The following is a 14,952-nucleotide window of genomic DNA, read 5'->3' as shown; positions in this document are numbered from 1 at the left end:
TTTTGGTGCCGTGTCGAGTTGATGTGTTCAGTGGAACCAAAAGTGATCAGATAGATCACATACATTACATGTACGCGCGGGGCGGCAGATCCTGCAGGATACGAACAAACAGAAAAGCAAGTAATAATAATACCAGTCAAAAAGAGTAAACGTCATGGATTGCTCCCCAGCCCGGATCTGGGCCCGGTCGGAAGGCTGTCTTTTTGCATGGTTGGTAGATAGTAAGTAGTACATCGTACATAATAATGCAGGGCCAGTGACTGGCTAGCGGGAATCCCCGGGACCGCCTCTGGGACTTCCAACTTCTCATCTACATCCATCTCTTCTGTTCTTCGTTTCACACTTGACTTTGCTCTACGATTCTCTCTATCTACGTTTGATACTCGTACGTGCGCTTTGCAAATAGCCGCCAGTTCATCCCTTTCGCAGCACCCTTTCGCAAACGAAAACCCATACTACTACTGCATCCTGCTCCACCGACTGGCTGCCCGCAGCCACCACCACGGCCAGGCCGGGCATCTCACAGATCACCTCGAAATCAGAAGAGAAGAGACAATAAAAGTAAAAAAATGTCGACGAATCGGCCCTTTCTAGCAAACTTCCTCGCCGCGTTTCGCGCGCAGTCCGCGTTCAAGGCATCGTCCGCGGGCTCGCCATCGTCGTCATCGCTCTCTTCGTCGCAAATATCATCGGGCACGCGAACAATAGCCACAGCCACAGCCACGGCGACCAAGGGGAATAATAACCATCACCACAATCACCAGCAAAACCATACCAACAACAACGCTGCGAACAACACATCATCGACAACCAATACATCACACCATCACCACAACCACAACCACCACCAACACCCGGCTACTCGCCAACACTCACACACTCGCTCTGACAACAACAACAACAACAACAACAACAACAACAACACTCCTACAAGCACATCCCCACAACCACCATCCTCACCCCATTCAGGGCCCATCCCCATCGTCTACAACAACCACGACCAACACCGGCGCGGCCGCCGCGGCAGTGATAGCTCTAGCGGCTCCGGCGGATTCCGCGATGCTTTGGGCCATGAGAAATGGTACATTGGCGGACGCACCGCCACGGGTGAGGAGCGGTTTTATCGATTGGGCATGGTGACCAAGGGAGGAGGCCGGTTGGGTGCGAGCGGACGGGTTGGAAGTGTTGACCAGCTCAGTTTGTAGCTCTTGACCTTTTACCTACCCACTTTCGAGGTATGGTCTAGGCTATATGGTCTGGGTTAGTACGATAAGGAATGAATGATTTCACGAAACGGAGTTTTTTTTTTTTTTTTTGGTTTTCTGGCGAACAAGGAAGGATTCATGAAATCGACAAAAAATTTACATGATTTGAGATTTGGTTGATTGAATAGGAGTTTGTTGCTTGGATGGTAAATCATTTTCTTGGGCACTTGCTTTTTTTTTGGCACTTTGATACTACATATTACATTACATACACTGCCCGGCAGTTAGTTGCTAAAAGCCATGATGCATAATCAAGCAGTTCTCTGGTTAAAATACACATACGGAGTAGTACTCTGTCGACTTCCGTACCAATGAAGATAAGACGTCATCAAGGATATCTTCCACAGAGAATAATTATAGACAAAGTGCTTCCAGTCTTTTACAGATTCTACTCATACTTCAAAAAGAATAATCGTGCATTCCTGTCACCTGTTTTTCCTTTGCAAGTCTATATTATCTACTTGGAAGAATGATTTTCAGTACACCATTTGTTTTTTAACACACAGGAAAAAAAGAAAAGGAAACAACAACAAAGTTTTGCACATTCAAAACAATAGCCTCCTTGCTTTTTTCTCTCTCTTTTCATTCTTCCGAATGAAGAGGACAAGTTCAGATCAAATTGGGCACCGAATGGCAGGGAACATAGGGAAAAAAAGTACAAGCAAGCCAATGCAAAACAAGCAGACATGCAACAAGAAGAGATAACCAGAGCATTGAGTTGATTCGAGTCGAGTCGAAATCAAGATTCGAAAGTAGCATCTGAGAAACGATTTGTCAAAACAATAACTGCAACACCAACTAAAAAGCAGATCTCCTCCCAGTTTCTTTGTCCGCGCGGAAAGAATAGGAAACAACACTTTACATAGGTGAGTCCAGATGAAAACGGCCGTGACAGTAAGAAAGAAAAAAAAAACCCTATCAAAAACGAAAAAAAATCGACCCAGAAACAAGCGATATCAATAATATCAGCTCCCCCCACTGGTCTATTGCCCTTTTTTTTTTCTTCCAGTGAGAAAAGAAAGAATGAAAAAAGCTGTAAACACACCAAAAAAAAGAAAAACACACGCCCCAAAGTCTATAGATGATCTGACGCCGGTTTGAACCACCCCACCTCTGTACCACTCATGACAAAAATTAAACGATTCGCTGTTATCATGGCCGTATCTTGTTTGATGTTCCGACTAGACAGTCGAGTCTGTCCCGAATTCTAGAATGATGATAGGGAAGACTGCCAAACTTTCGCTCTTTATTGCCTAGCGGGTTGGACGGATCCTGCCAAACAAGTTAATTCATCAATCATTTTCTGCCACGTGATATAAAAAATATCTATCACGTAGTCACAGGCTCCGGTGGATTTCTTTTCGGAGCAACATCGCGGGGATCACGCATACCATCACCGCTCAAGCTGGTCGACGCCAAGTAGAGCCCATTCAATCCATTGTCCTGGTGGCCGGCCGTGGTGGTCGGGTAGAACTTGCGGTCCGGGTCGACGTGCGAGTGGATAGGCTCGTGGCCGGGGGCCATTGACTGGGGAAAGACGGGGTTCATGTAGCCATCGGGGGCGGCGGGCTGGAACATGGTGGCCCAGTCGAGTTCACCGGGCTGGCCGGGCTGCTGGCCGGGCATCATGTGCGGGCGTTTCGGGTCTTGGACCATAGGAGGTTTAGCCTGTTCAAGCAAATGACGGTCAATATTATTCCCCTGTCCGGTGGGAGCATCAGAAGAACCGGGGTGGACGAGGTACGGGCTCTGCCTATGAGCAGCCATCCAGGACGCTTTCTGGTCAGCCTGCGAATGGGTGAACGCGTCATTGTAGTGACCATTGTTCAACCCGTTGACAGAGGACATGGAAAATCCCAGAGGCTGCTGCTCCGTGGAGGCGGGTCGGCTGGCCGAAGCCAGCCCGTGGCCGTTCACGGGCGCATTGCCAAAAGTCGTACCCACAAGGCCGTTGGCAGGTGGGATGGGATTACTGACTTCTTCCTGTACGGACTTGGCGGCATTGGCGGCCGCCTGAGACCGCTTCAGGTGTGCCTGAGGATGCGAGAGATGGCTCGCCCCGGTGGGGTTTCCTCGGCGTAATGAGCATTTTTGGAAGTGGCGTTTCAGAATATCGCTTCGAGAGAAGGTGTCTTTGCAGAGAACACACATGTATGGCCGATCACCAGTGTCTGTAGCGTTAGTAGTCGCGTTAGTATAAACAATAACCCTCGGGTAGTATTGGGTCACTCACGTCTTAGGAGATGGCGCTTGAGATGCTTCGCGTGTAGATACGTCTTGTTGCAGTGCGGGCAAGGGAACTTGCCGTCCGCGTCCTTGGCCGGAATTGTCGTGCTCTTCGCGGCGCCATTGACTCCGTTGGTGACGGCGGCACGGCCGGGGACGCTGGGCAGGATGCCGCGACGGCCCTGAGAGCCAACAACCTGAGTGCGCGGGGGCTCTTTGCCTGGCAGAGGAGCCATTCCGTTGGCAGCAGCCATTCCATCAGCATTCGCCCAGATGGGACCCTTGCCTTCGGGGTGGCTGAACGCGCCGGAGGGCATGGTCGCGTAATCAGAGCGACGGTCCCGCGGAGGAGCGGGAGCAATGGGCTGCGGATACGTCTGCGAGGCGGATGTGGGAGGCAACAGTGTCTGGGAGGATTGAAATCCTGGAGGAGGATGCTGGCCTCCGGGATGGGCGAGGAACGAGGTTGGCGGCAGGCTGTTCACCGGGTTATGGGGACCAACTGGGCCGGCCGAAGTCGCGTAGACATCGTGAGCAGACGTCGCGGGGAAGCGAGACATATCGGGACGATATTGCTGCCCCATGTACGGAGAGGGCGACTGGCTATGATGAGGCTGCAACGGCGGCAATGTGTGAGGTTGCGACACGGAGTACTGCGGCTGCATTTGATACTGAGGCATTGGCATGCTGGACAGCGGAGCCGACCCCTGCGGGAGCGAGGTGGAGGGGGGTCTCGACGGGTGCTGAGAACGGGGATCCATGACGCTTTTTGTTTTGACACACAAGTCTGTGGGTAAAAGGCGGACCTCGACGTGGAGCAAATTGGAGTTGGGGGTTGAGAGAGGGGAAAGGAGAGGGGAAGAAGACGCGACCGAGTGAGAAGAAGGGGAAAAATTTCAATTTTTTTCTTTTCAAACTTCCTTGATCATCGAATAACGTTTCCAATTGCTCGACTCAATGAATATCCACAATCACACGACGTGTTTTTGTTGTAGATTTGGTGATGGTGGAGCGGGTTGTTGTGTGCGTGTTGTTTTTTTTTTTTTTTTTTTTTTTCTCCTTCGGGGGCGACCGTCTGCCGACCTTTCACGCGTCACGAAGCAGGCACGAACGGGGGTCGTGAAGCTAGTCGGACGGACAGAGAGAGAGGGAGAGAAAGAAAAAGCACGGACGAGAACGACAGAGTAATCGAGTCAAGAGAAAAGATGAAGAGAAAGAGGGAGGAGGAGAGAGAGAGAGAGAGAAGATCAGATCAAGATCGGGAACTCCACTGGGAAGAAAGAAGGTTGTGATGGGTGGTGCAGAAAAATTGCTTGTATGGGGGGGTTGCAGGAGTCGGAGGTCCACCCAGGGCAGAGCGTGGTGTGGGAACTTCTCTTTATCCGCAGCCGGTCGAGCGAGCGAAAGCCAAAATCGCAGCCGGCGGGCTCCACCAGGAACGGCAGTGGGGCGGACAGGGTGCAGTCGGGCTACTTTGCGCCACTGATGATGTTGGTGATGAGCTTGTTAACGTGAGTTAACGGTGATGAAGACTCGATGGCGAGGTGGAGGAGACTCGGTGGCGGTGGACGACAGAGTGTGAGGAGAGAGAGAGGGAAGAGAGAAGTGCGAAGGAGAGAGAAAAGAGGGAAGGAGCAGAAAAGGGAGAGAAGGAAGGTGGCGTGGCAGCTTCGAGACTCGGCAGAGGCGAGAAAAAAAAAGAGAAACTAAGCCCAAGCAAGCTTCCCGACCCAAGAAAGGGTAAATTTTCTCGCTTTTTTTTGTAAAGAAAAAACTTTGAAAAATTTAATCATTTGAATAATAAAGTAATAATAAAATAAGAGAAATTGCGCGGGCTGAGAACGGCCGCGGTCGGCAAACGCTGGGCTGGCTGGTTACCGCTTGCGATGCCGGGCAAGCGCAAAGCCGAGTTGACGATGACGATGCGATTGTTCTGGGTTAGTAGTGGTACTATTGTTGTTATCAGTTACTACTGATTATTATGATTATTATCACATTGGCTACTTTTGTAACCAATTTCTAATTCTCTTATTTCTAAATCTTGTTATTTAACAATATAACCCTTTTTTTCATCTGCACAAAGAGAAAGCCGGAATCAACAGAAAAGGAGCCGACGGGGAACTCGGCTGCCCCCTGATTCGCCCCAATCGCCAGGTGGCGCCGGCCGTGGCTCGACGCCAGTGCGTGGCAATAGCCACCCTCCAGGTTGGACATCCTTCTAACAAAAAAAGGACATCTGCACAAGAAAACCAAAGAGGCAAGAGGTGCTGTGCTGGCACATCTCGCCCTCGAGTCCTCATCACCAGCAGGTATCCCGCCACCGCAGTCGCACGCACGTGTACCTGACCAGTACCCTGAGTTGGGTTGTACTTGGGAAACAAATTTAGTATTATTTCCTGGTGACTTAGGTAATATGGAAGGGAGCTGACGTGTTTAAACTGATATTGTACAGATACATAGATATCGATATATCTAGGGGATATACAACTGATGCTTTGTATATGTACTACATGTAGTACATGTATACAAGTGCAGATGGAGAACAAATATGCTTAAACGCTGTGGATTCCCTCCACCAGGCGCGGGTTCCTGGCTGTCCCACTTGCGGATCTTATTAGCCTCATCAATATTCTTCAATTCTGGAGAAGAATACCCGCAATAATCTGAATACTACTAATTTATATCCAGAATAAAAAAATTTGATATTAATTATCCTCCATGTTATAGCATGTCTTGCACCTCGCCACAACCCAACTCAACCAAGTGTGCAAGCACTCCAAAGCAAACGCCGACTCGCTGAGGAATCCCGCGCTAGTCAAGCCAACACCGCCGAGCTAATGCACCTAAACGCTCGCTGTCGTCATTGGAATAGGAATGTATCAAATCTGGCATTTTTTTTCTCTAAATTTTCTTACATAGTACAACATGAGCAATCCTTTTCCATTTGTGTCGAAACAATCCTCCCTAGAGAACATCAAGTAATGTTGTTTCACTCTGCCGGAAACGGCAATAGGCCCAACCCAGCTGTCCGTGGTGATACGCCCGGTGCGTGCATCGGCATCCACCGGATCACATGATGGCCAGACTTTTAGATGACTCGTGACATATGACTAATAAGAGTCAAGACCTATTGTCTGAAAGGGAAAAAAAAATGTCAAAGTTTGAAATTAGCGGGTTTACAATTTATTGGATTATTCAATAATTAATTATTAATGGCAAGTAATAATAATGACAGATAGTAATCTTGCCCATAGTTCGCCTTCCCGATCGGGCCAATTGCGGCTTGGCAGTTGGGTTGGTTGGCAGCGTAGTATGCATGACTGATTTGCAGTTGCAACGTTGTATTCTTATTCTTCTTCTTCTTCTCATCAGCAATATCAATTATTTTTCACAAAAAAATAATATACATTATTATTAATGTTTTTCGTCTATAGTGATTCTGTAGTAGTACGCCCCGCCATGGAGACTGGGGATTTTCCGCATTCCAAGTGGATCAATCTCCGGAAAATACCACAACGTCAAGTACACAAACATATACACATCAATTGGTGTTTTCTCCTGTATATAACAATAATAACAATAAATAAATAGTGAAGATAGTTCTCCCATACCAGCATTATTACTATCGGCCAAATTCCGACGAGCAAATTATTCGCAGGTTCCAACTTCCTAATTCGGCCTAGGCAGAGACCCACCAACATCGATGCCGAGTACCGAGTATAATAATTCAGTACTCAGTAGAGTCAGTACAAAAGTCACCAACAGTTCAAATATTTCAAGTCACATTATCTCCTACAATCGCATCGACATTCCAAAAACAAGCACGAAAATCCCAATAGAAATTCAACAAAAAAGTCGATCTTGGCCGAAACCGGGAACCGCTTCACCCAAATGTACGGGCGGGAAGCCGAATGCGGCGATCTTGACTAGTTTCAAACGAGGCTATGCTGGTAGGAGTAACTAGTATGTGGCTGGAACTAGTTAAAATGCGCGCATGCACTAGCGAAAAACAAAAAAAAAAAACAAAAAAAAGACAAAACGAATTTACCCGAATTGCGGAATTTGGTTTATACGCGGGAGACCGGAGGATGAGTATGTGACGATCCTATTAGTGCTACTACCACTCTGTTTCTGTACGAAGTACGTACGTAGAGGGAAAAAAACTACCGAACTTTCTGCCGTTGCCACTAGACTGCTCGTTCCATGGGTAAATACTAAAACGAAACATTCTTTTCTGATCGTGTCGACCGTGGACTTGGATCGTCGGGTTCCATGGCTCGGTTTTTGCCCTCTGAATTCGATCAAGGCAGTCATCGTAAGACGGCGATTAATATTAATTCGCTCACTCGAGAGAGTTCAGCCAAGTCGGAGACGCCGATGTATCTAAGCGTGACGTCAATTGTTCTTGTCAAATCATGAGATTTCCAATATGATTATTATTATTATTATTAATTTGTACAGTCGATAATAGTAATTATGTCGTGGTATAGAGCAGTAAAGAGACATCAAAATAAACATCGCAGGGCTGACCAGATCTCCCCACCCATCGCCCGCCCGTATGGAGTCAAAGGACTGGAGCCCATGATCTAAAAACTAACCAAGATGGACTGTCCCAAGTCCACTTGGTACCTGGCAGTAGTAGTCGGTAGCACACAACTCTACTCCCGCCCTGGGGCTGCCGGGTCTTTGTCCCCTCTGAGGGGCCGATAACTCCCAAGTCTCCACGCTGTGGGTATTGTCTATATCGAGATATCAGTTGACGTCGGTGATAATATTAATATTGAATAAACATTGAACAAAATATACATCATATCAGAACGATCTAGAGCTCTCTTTATCTAATTACGTAGTCATTGCTAGAATGTCATCTGATCTGCTGTGTAACCATGCAAGAGACATGTCATGCACAATACCCACCACTAGCAAGATCCGGTTTTTAGAACATCACATGTACACGATTTGACAGGAGTTTTTAATAGACCCAGGTGTCAATTGTATCGTCCAATGTTGGTATTATTATTGTTATATATATATACATATATACATATTTATTTATTTATCCATAGAACTACATATTTGACACTACTAAACAACCATCTAAATATTAAATATTTGCACACTGAAACAAGTCAAAACAACCCATATTCCAAACAAGGATTATCCCTGCTCCCCCCAAATCCCGAAACACCCCCGTCGTGTCACCAAAAAATCGATCTATCGCAGAAAAAAAAACAAAACAAAACATGACCAAGATCGAATACGACTATACGAGTTAACAAACCAGACACGGCATAATTAACTAAGCAGCACCCACCCCTGAACTCGAAAGCAAAAAGAAGAAAGATCGTCATTCAACGTCTTCGTTGTTTCACCGTTATCATAAATCCATAATAGATAGAAATTTCTATAGGCTAGTCATATGCATGACGTTGACGATATTACACCAGTTGGGGCGCAGCCATCATTATTTATGTATTATTAACAGGGGGAGGGAATCTAGAACTAGAATGGGTAGGGAATAATAATATTATGGATAGTTGATCTTAATTTAAAAAAAAAAAATTAAACAAACGAGCCGACGAAACGAACTCGTGTACGTGTACGTGTACAAAAAGAACGAGTATGTAGTGTCTCTGTAGATAATTGGCCGATAATTATATCAATATTATTCACTCGTTTTGACTGTTAGACTACTATATGTACAACATATTTGATAACCCTCCTCCCAGCCTTACGCTGAATCGCCTCAAAATCACAGTAATCCAACCTTATAAACACCTTAAAAAATAAAGATCGAAAAAACCCGTTGCTATGCCAATCCAATCCAATCCACTCGCCCCTTGCTAAACAAATGTGAGAGATACATGCTCCATGGGCAAGCGAGGGGTGGCAAACAATGTATCTATTGCCTCTTTTTTTTTTTTTTTTTTTTTTTCTCTTTCTTCCTATAAGTGATATGTAATGTACATGTAGGGCTGGCCCGAGTTAATGCCGGTGAATATGCTGTGTACTACATAGATGGGGCATGTAGTATTTGTCTTGGATATGTGTGTATGTGAGATGAGTGTGGAAAAAGAGGGTACGGGCTTTGTATCAACAGGGATTATGCCTTCTCGTGAAGCGTCGGCGCGGTGGGGATAGCGCCAGCGCATTAATATCTCATCCACAGTGTACATATGTGCATGTACATGTGCCTGTACCAGTCATTTAATAATTGGGGAGAAGCCAAAGGAGGAGGGAAAAGGCCCTCTTTTAATGTCTTCAGATCTCTCAAAACTTCAAAAATCTTTGATTTTCAGATTTTTCACAATGTCAGAATTCAGTTCATTTCCATATTATAATATCTCATAACGCATGATCCAAAAAAAAACACTCGCCGTCCTATATTAGCTTGGACGAGATGGCTAATTATTATCCTTTTTCTCTCTCTTCTGTTTTGGCCCCTCTTTCCAGATGAAGATGCAACGAAAAAAAAAAAAAAAACATTGAATAAAAAGAACAACGAACGAAATGAAAGAAAGAAAGGGACATATGTTATTTAATACATGGGTGAAAACAGCTCGCTGACACGGTTGTCTTCACACAGGATCCAGAAACTGGTTTATAGCCTGAACAATCTCCTTCAACGAATTCTTCCCCGTCGCCAGTCCATTCACGCACATCCCGAACCCTTGACTCGCCAGGCTGTCCAGCAGAACTGACGAAGACGGGCTCGCGAGGATACCATCTGGGCGGCTACTGCCTTGTCCCGGCAAACAGGCCACCGAGTGCGTCTCTGGAAGACTGAGCGTCGCCTCGAGTTCGGCGAGCATGCGCATGCTGTTGTTGAAAATGTATCGCAGATGCAGTTCGCGGTTGGGCTCGCTGTCAGTGGCATACGCAAAGCTTGGGAAGATGGGCGACGGCTGAGGCGCAAATGGTGAGCTGGCCATGAGCTCTTGCAAAAGGTACGAGAAGATGATGTGGTAGCTTCCCACAAGGCAGGCGTAGCAGTTAATAATAGCCAGGATTAGCGATATTTGGACATCGTCAAATCGTCCTTGTTGACTATATGTCTGACTGCCTTGAGCAACGGCAGCTTCTGGTTGACCCACTCCCGTCTCGCCACCAATTTGAAGGCAAGATGGACGCCGAGACTGGCTGGGAGTGGGCAGGGGCATTATCATTCCATTTGTGGTAATGGATGTTGCAACCTGAAAGTCGGCCGCCTCTCCCTGACTACACAGTTTCACCGTCTGAATAAACTGACGTGAGTATTCCAACACACTTTGAAGCGCCATCTGCAGGTTATGCACCGCGATGGTGGGGGACATATTGCCTAACATGAGTAGCTTTTGCGAGACCGAGTGTTGACAGTCCAACAGGTACATATTCATATCCAACAATCTTCGCAGATTTTCCTGGTCCCAATGCTGTTCTCTATTATCTAAACAAGGAAACCCTTGGATATTGTCAGCATCCTGTGTATGGAATATGTCGAGCAAAGAAGAACCTACTTTCTTCATAGTCGAGACCCTGCGAGTCGCTCAGGGGCGATGTCCATTCCTGATCGTGTGGCATAAAGGAAATCGGGACAGGTTCCCCCTCCATGGAAGGAGGCGTGATCAATCCCGAGAAAACGGGCACTGTATACCCATCAAAGCTTCCATTTGCTGTGAAACAGTCTTCGGGAAGACCGTCCAGATTCATCTGTGATGGTGTTGTCATACCGACTCCGGCAGCCATCACCTTGTTTTGAAATGCAAGTGCAATATCCGCAGAATACTGCTGAGACAACTCCGAAGGGGAGGGCCTTCCAGACATCTGCTTTGGCGGGGTCTTTGCTTTGTCGACCTTGCTGGCGGCCAACAACTTCTCCTTTGGCTTTTTACTACTAGAACGATCCATCGAGCTAATTGTGCAGTTCATGTGCGCCTTGCGGCAGCGTTTGCATGGCATGAGAGATGGCCTCCAGGTGTCCCTCTCACAGCGAAGCTTCTGCATACGACAGCGATCGCAAGCAAAACGACGCGGCTGCTGGACCATCTCAGGGTTGTGGCCTCTATTCGAGAGATCCATGTTACTCCGGACCATCATGATACTGCAAACAGGACTACTTGGTCGTCTTTGAAGGAGGGTTGCGAGGAAGAGTGGTAAACGATAAGAGAGGCCTTCAGAAAATGGACAGCCGTCGTGACCTCTAAAGAGTGGGAGCCCGTCTAATATTTGAAGCGGACAATGGTATTCTTTGAAAGATTAGCCAGGGTGGCGTCGTCGTCGTGTGGCTTTCTAGTCTTTAAGGACTATTAGCTATCCCCGCCAAGTGCGTCCCAATAATCAGATTCGATCTTTGCGCGTTTCCTCAAGTGGATGTTTGACCAAGACTAAAGATCGAACCAGTGACGATGGTATACTGCGAAAGAAAAAAAACAACATTATTGGCGTTTCAACAGGGGCATACCAATTCTCACCCCACCTGTCATGGAGAGAACTGGGTTTGAGATGCGCGACTATCACTGCAGGACAGCAGCAGCAGCAGACGAGGGTCCGAGTTGGGTTACACATACATGCAGGTCAGATCCTCTAAAGTGGCAGTCAAAGTGTGGTTGGACTTTCCTATTTACTCTCTTGCTCAGACCCGTAACTTACCGTTTCCCGGATAGGCGATCACTCGTTCGGCCTGTCCTCAGTCCAATCGGACACTTGGAAGCTTTATCCATAAATGTCCCATACGAAGATTGATACTGACGTGAGATGGATTGATCAAGCCCCTAACACAGTCCAATCTAGTGGCTTAACAGGTTTGACCCGCAAAGCAGAAAACAAAGTACAGAAAGCTTTCTTTTTCTGTTTTTGACTCGCCCGCTGGTGTGCTGATTTTTCTTCTTCTTTCTTTTTCTTGCTTTGGCTGTTTTGGCGTGAAAATCATGGCTGACTTTCAACTCTGATTCGCATAGACTGGTCGGGCTGCAAACGGACCCGGCCCGTGCCATGGGCCTAGTATGAGATGGATACCAGATAGAGCTGTCGGTACCCGTCCTAAGCATGCAGAAAAAAAGTCATGCACGCTTTTATTGACTGATGAAGACGGATCAGCACTCTTGCAGGGAAGCCCTATGGTGCGGTCACAAATAGTTCGATGTACTTATACATCTCTTTTGGGAAATCAATCATCTAGTGTTGTCCCGCAACCCCAAGAGCGAGTCACAACGAGAAGAAAGCTCTATTGCAATCAAAGGTAACAAGAACGAGACTATGTGGTAAGAACAGGTTGGACAAGTGGAGGTCCAATCTGGGTCGTCGTGAAACCCTTCCTTGATCACGAGCGGGAGCGGTGGCGGAACCTAGACAGGTTTTCTGGTACGCATATCTCCCCGGCAATGGACTTTTTATTTTCCCTAATGCCCGTTGTGTAAAGTTTCACTAATAGAAGCGGCGGTCTAGGGACGAGATGACAGGATGCGTTGGTCCTAGAGCTTGTTCCGTACTAGTGGGATCTGCACACTTTCGACGAGCCCATGCCACACCAACCCGCCCATTGGCCATTGTGGCTGAACGACTATTTAGTGAGACTTCCGGTCCGAATATAAATTGCTGCGTGACTAGCCGCTGTATACGTCTCGAGAAAGCCACGTTGCCGGCGAATGTGAATGGTAGGCGGACTCATAACCTGGCAGAGGCTAGCTGGCGACAGCTGGAGATCATTGATCGATGCATCAAACTAGGTTTCGGCCTAGAGGCTAGTCCATCCGCTGCTAGTATGTTTCTTATTCTTCAGCTCTCTTCGTCTCTGGCATCTTCTTCCTTCGCCTGCTCCATGTTCATCATGATAGCGAAGGGAAGGCGAAACACCGGATGGAACTAGAGAGAAAGAGAACGAGAACGAGAACGAGACAGAAACAAGAGGAAAATAGAGATCAGACGGAAAGCAGCGAGAGATAGAAAGAGCAGGTGTGGGTGGGGAAGGAGCGGCCATATTCGCTCCTGCCCTCTGTACAAGAATCAAGCTGTCGCTGCTCCTCCGCCTGATCGGTAATTGTCGATCAATGGGGCACTTTGGGGCTTCCTCATTGGCTGGATACCATATTGATGTGGACCGTGGCTCCGTCTGTCTGGAGCCTTTGCGGGAAAGCCGCGCGCTACGAAGGCTAAATCCTGCTTTCTCGGGTATCATTGGACATGTGGATGTCAACTGTGGACCCCGCCTGCCAGGACTGAGGATTCAGGAGAGGCCCGAGCGGGTCGACGGGCCGTGCTGCTAGCCTGCTCCACGCAGATTTGACTATCGAGCTGTGGCCAGCTGAGGCTGGCTGACAATCCCCATAGGGCGGAGGCTGAGCTTCCGTTATTGTCGCTGGTCCTGTCGAATCACCCGAAAGACTGACGAAGCTTACTAGGCTTCCTCCCGCTCCCGCTACTCTCGAGTCTCACCTCCCTCCGCAGTCTCCGATTGGAAAATTTTGGAAAGAACTCCAGGCTTATGCCAAATGAGGAAAGCAGTCAGGGGTCAGGATTCGCGATGCACCCAAATACGTAAGCCAAACAAACTCCTGCCTGTGTGAAGAAAATCCGAGTTAACTTTTCTGAATCGAGTGCATATGTACTACGGAAACCTTACTTCAACGCGCATTAATAGGCTAGGTACCATCAGGGTTGCTCAAGGCCATACGTAACAATCATGAAGAAATCAATTCCCCTTTCGAGCGCAGTATGCTCTCCTCTTTTCCGTTTTTGGAACGTACTTCTAGGATTGGCAACTTGGAGTTCAAATGTTACCCGGAAGAGTGCCCTCTTATCGGGGTATTTTCATTAAGCCTTGTTGATACGTAATGACGTTCTGGATTCACTTTTCAAGCCTATAGTTTCACATGCAAGCTTAATGCTGACCGAGGAAAAAAAACATGATAAATAAACTTACTATTACACTAGACTGCGGATTCTTACCGCAGTAGTTGCCCGGTTTCAAATGTTGGTATTTCCATAGGATTCTAAGTACTCCATAAGTACGTCAATATCGAATATTTCCACTGTTTTTTGGGGGAAAGAATGTCCAAAATATCCAGCGCGCCTTTTGCGCCTGTTTTAATTATTGGCATGTCCATTGCTCTTGCCTTAGCCGTATCTTCAACCCCCGCGCTAACACGTTACTATCAAAAAGCTCCCCTTTCTTTTATTCGATTTTATTATGACTGCTGCTAGTTTCTCAGCTTCACCAAACCAACATTTAATCGATAATTCACTGCCGTTGGCTGTTTGAAAACCAGACTAGTGGGATGACGACAATCCCTTACATACCGGCCACTTTTTTCTGTCTTCTTACTCCATCCTTTCTTCAAGCATATGTATGTGCTATGAACGCAGCTGTCATTAGCTAGACGGTGTGCATACAGGTGCAGCGAGTCGTGGCAAGTCGTGGCAAGATGCATCTTCTTATTCGTCACAATTATGAAGGGAGGGTCAATCGGGCGCTGAACAGGGGGCC

At 47.3% G+C, this 14,952-nt stretch overlaps 3 protein-coding genes across 3 annotated transcripts; 1 reads left to right on the top strand and 2 right to left on the bottom strand.

Annotated features, from left to right (window-relative positions):
- Positions 1 to 569: 569 nt before the first annotated feature.
- Positions 570 to 1,205, top strand: TRUGW13939_07780 (uncharacterized protein; the record flags this gene model as incomplete). Its single annotated transcript, XM_035490917.1, has 1 exon — positions 570 to 1,205. One exon carries the CDS (start codon positions 570 to 572, stop codon positions 1,203 to 1,205), a length of 636 nt encoding a protein of 211 aa, XP_035346810.1.
- Positions 1,206 to 2,594: 1,389 nt separating this feature from the next.
- Positions 2,595 to 4,252, bottom strand: TRUGW13939_07779 (uncharacterized protein; the record flags this gene model as incomplete). The annotated part of the gene is made up of 2 exons (XM_035490916.1): positions 2,595 to 3,436; positions 3,499 to 4,252. The coding sequence occupies 2 exons, from the start codon at positions 4,250 to 4,252 to the stop codon at positions 2,595 to 2,597; spliced, it is 1,596 nt and encodes a 531-aa protein (XP_035346809.1).
- Positions 4,253 to 10,069: 5,817 nt separating this feature from the next.
- Positions 10,070 to 11,516, bottom strand: TRUGW13939_07778 (uncharacterized protein; the record flags this gene model as incomplete). The annotated part of the gene is made up of 2 exons (XM_035490915.1): positions 10,070 to 10,932; positions 10,988 to 11,516. The coding sequence occupies 2 exons, from the start codon at positions 11,514 to 11,516 to the stop codon at positions 10,070 to 10,072; spliced, it is 1,392 nt and encodes a 463-aa protein (XP_035346808.1).
- Between the last annotated feature and the right edge of the window lie 3,436 nt (positions 11,517 to 14,952).

This window comes from Talaromyces rugulosus, chromosome IV, assembly GCF_013368755.1.
Source record: "Talaromyces rugulosus chromosome IV, complete sequence".
Lineage (NCBI taxonomy): Eukaryota > Fungi > Ascomycota > Eurotiomycetes > Eurotiales > Trichocomaceae > Talaromyces > Talaromyces rugulosus.
Note: the sequence above shows the minus strand (reverse complement) of the source record. Positions and strands in the feature narration are given on the sequence as shown.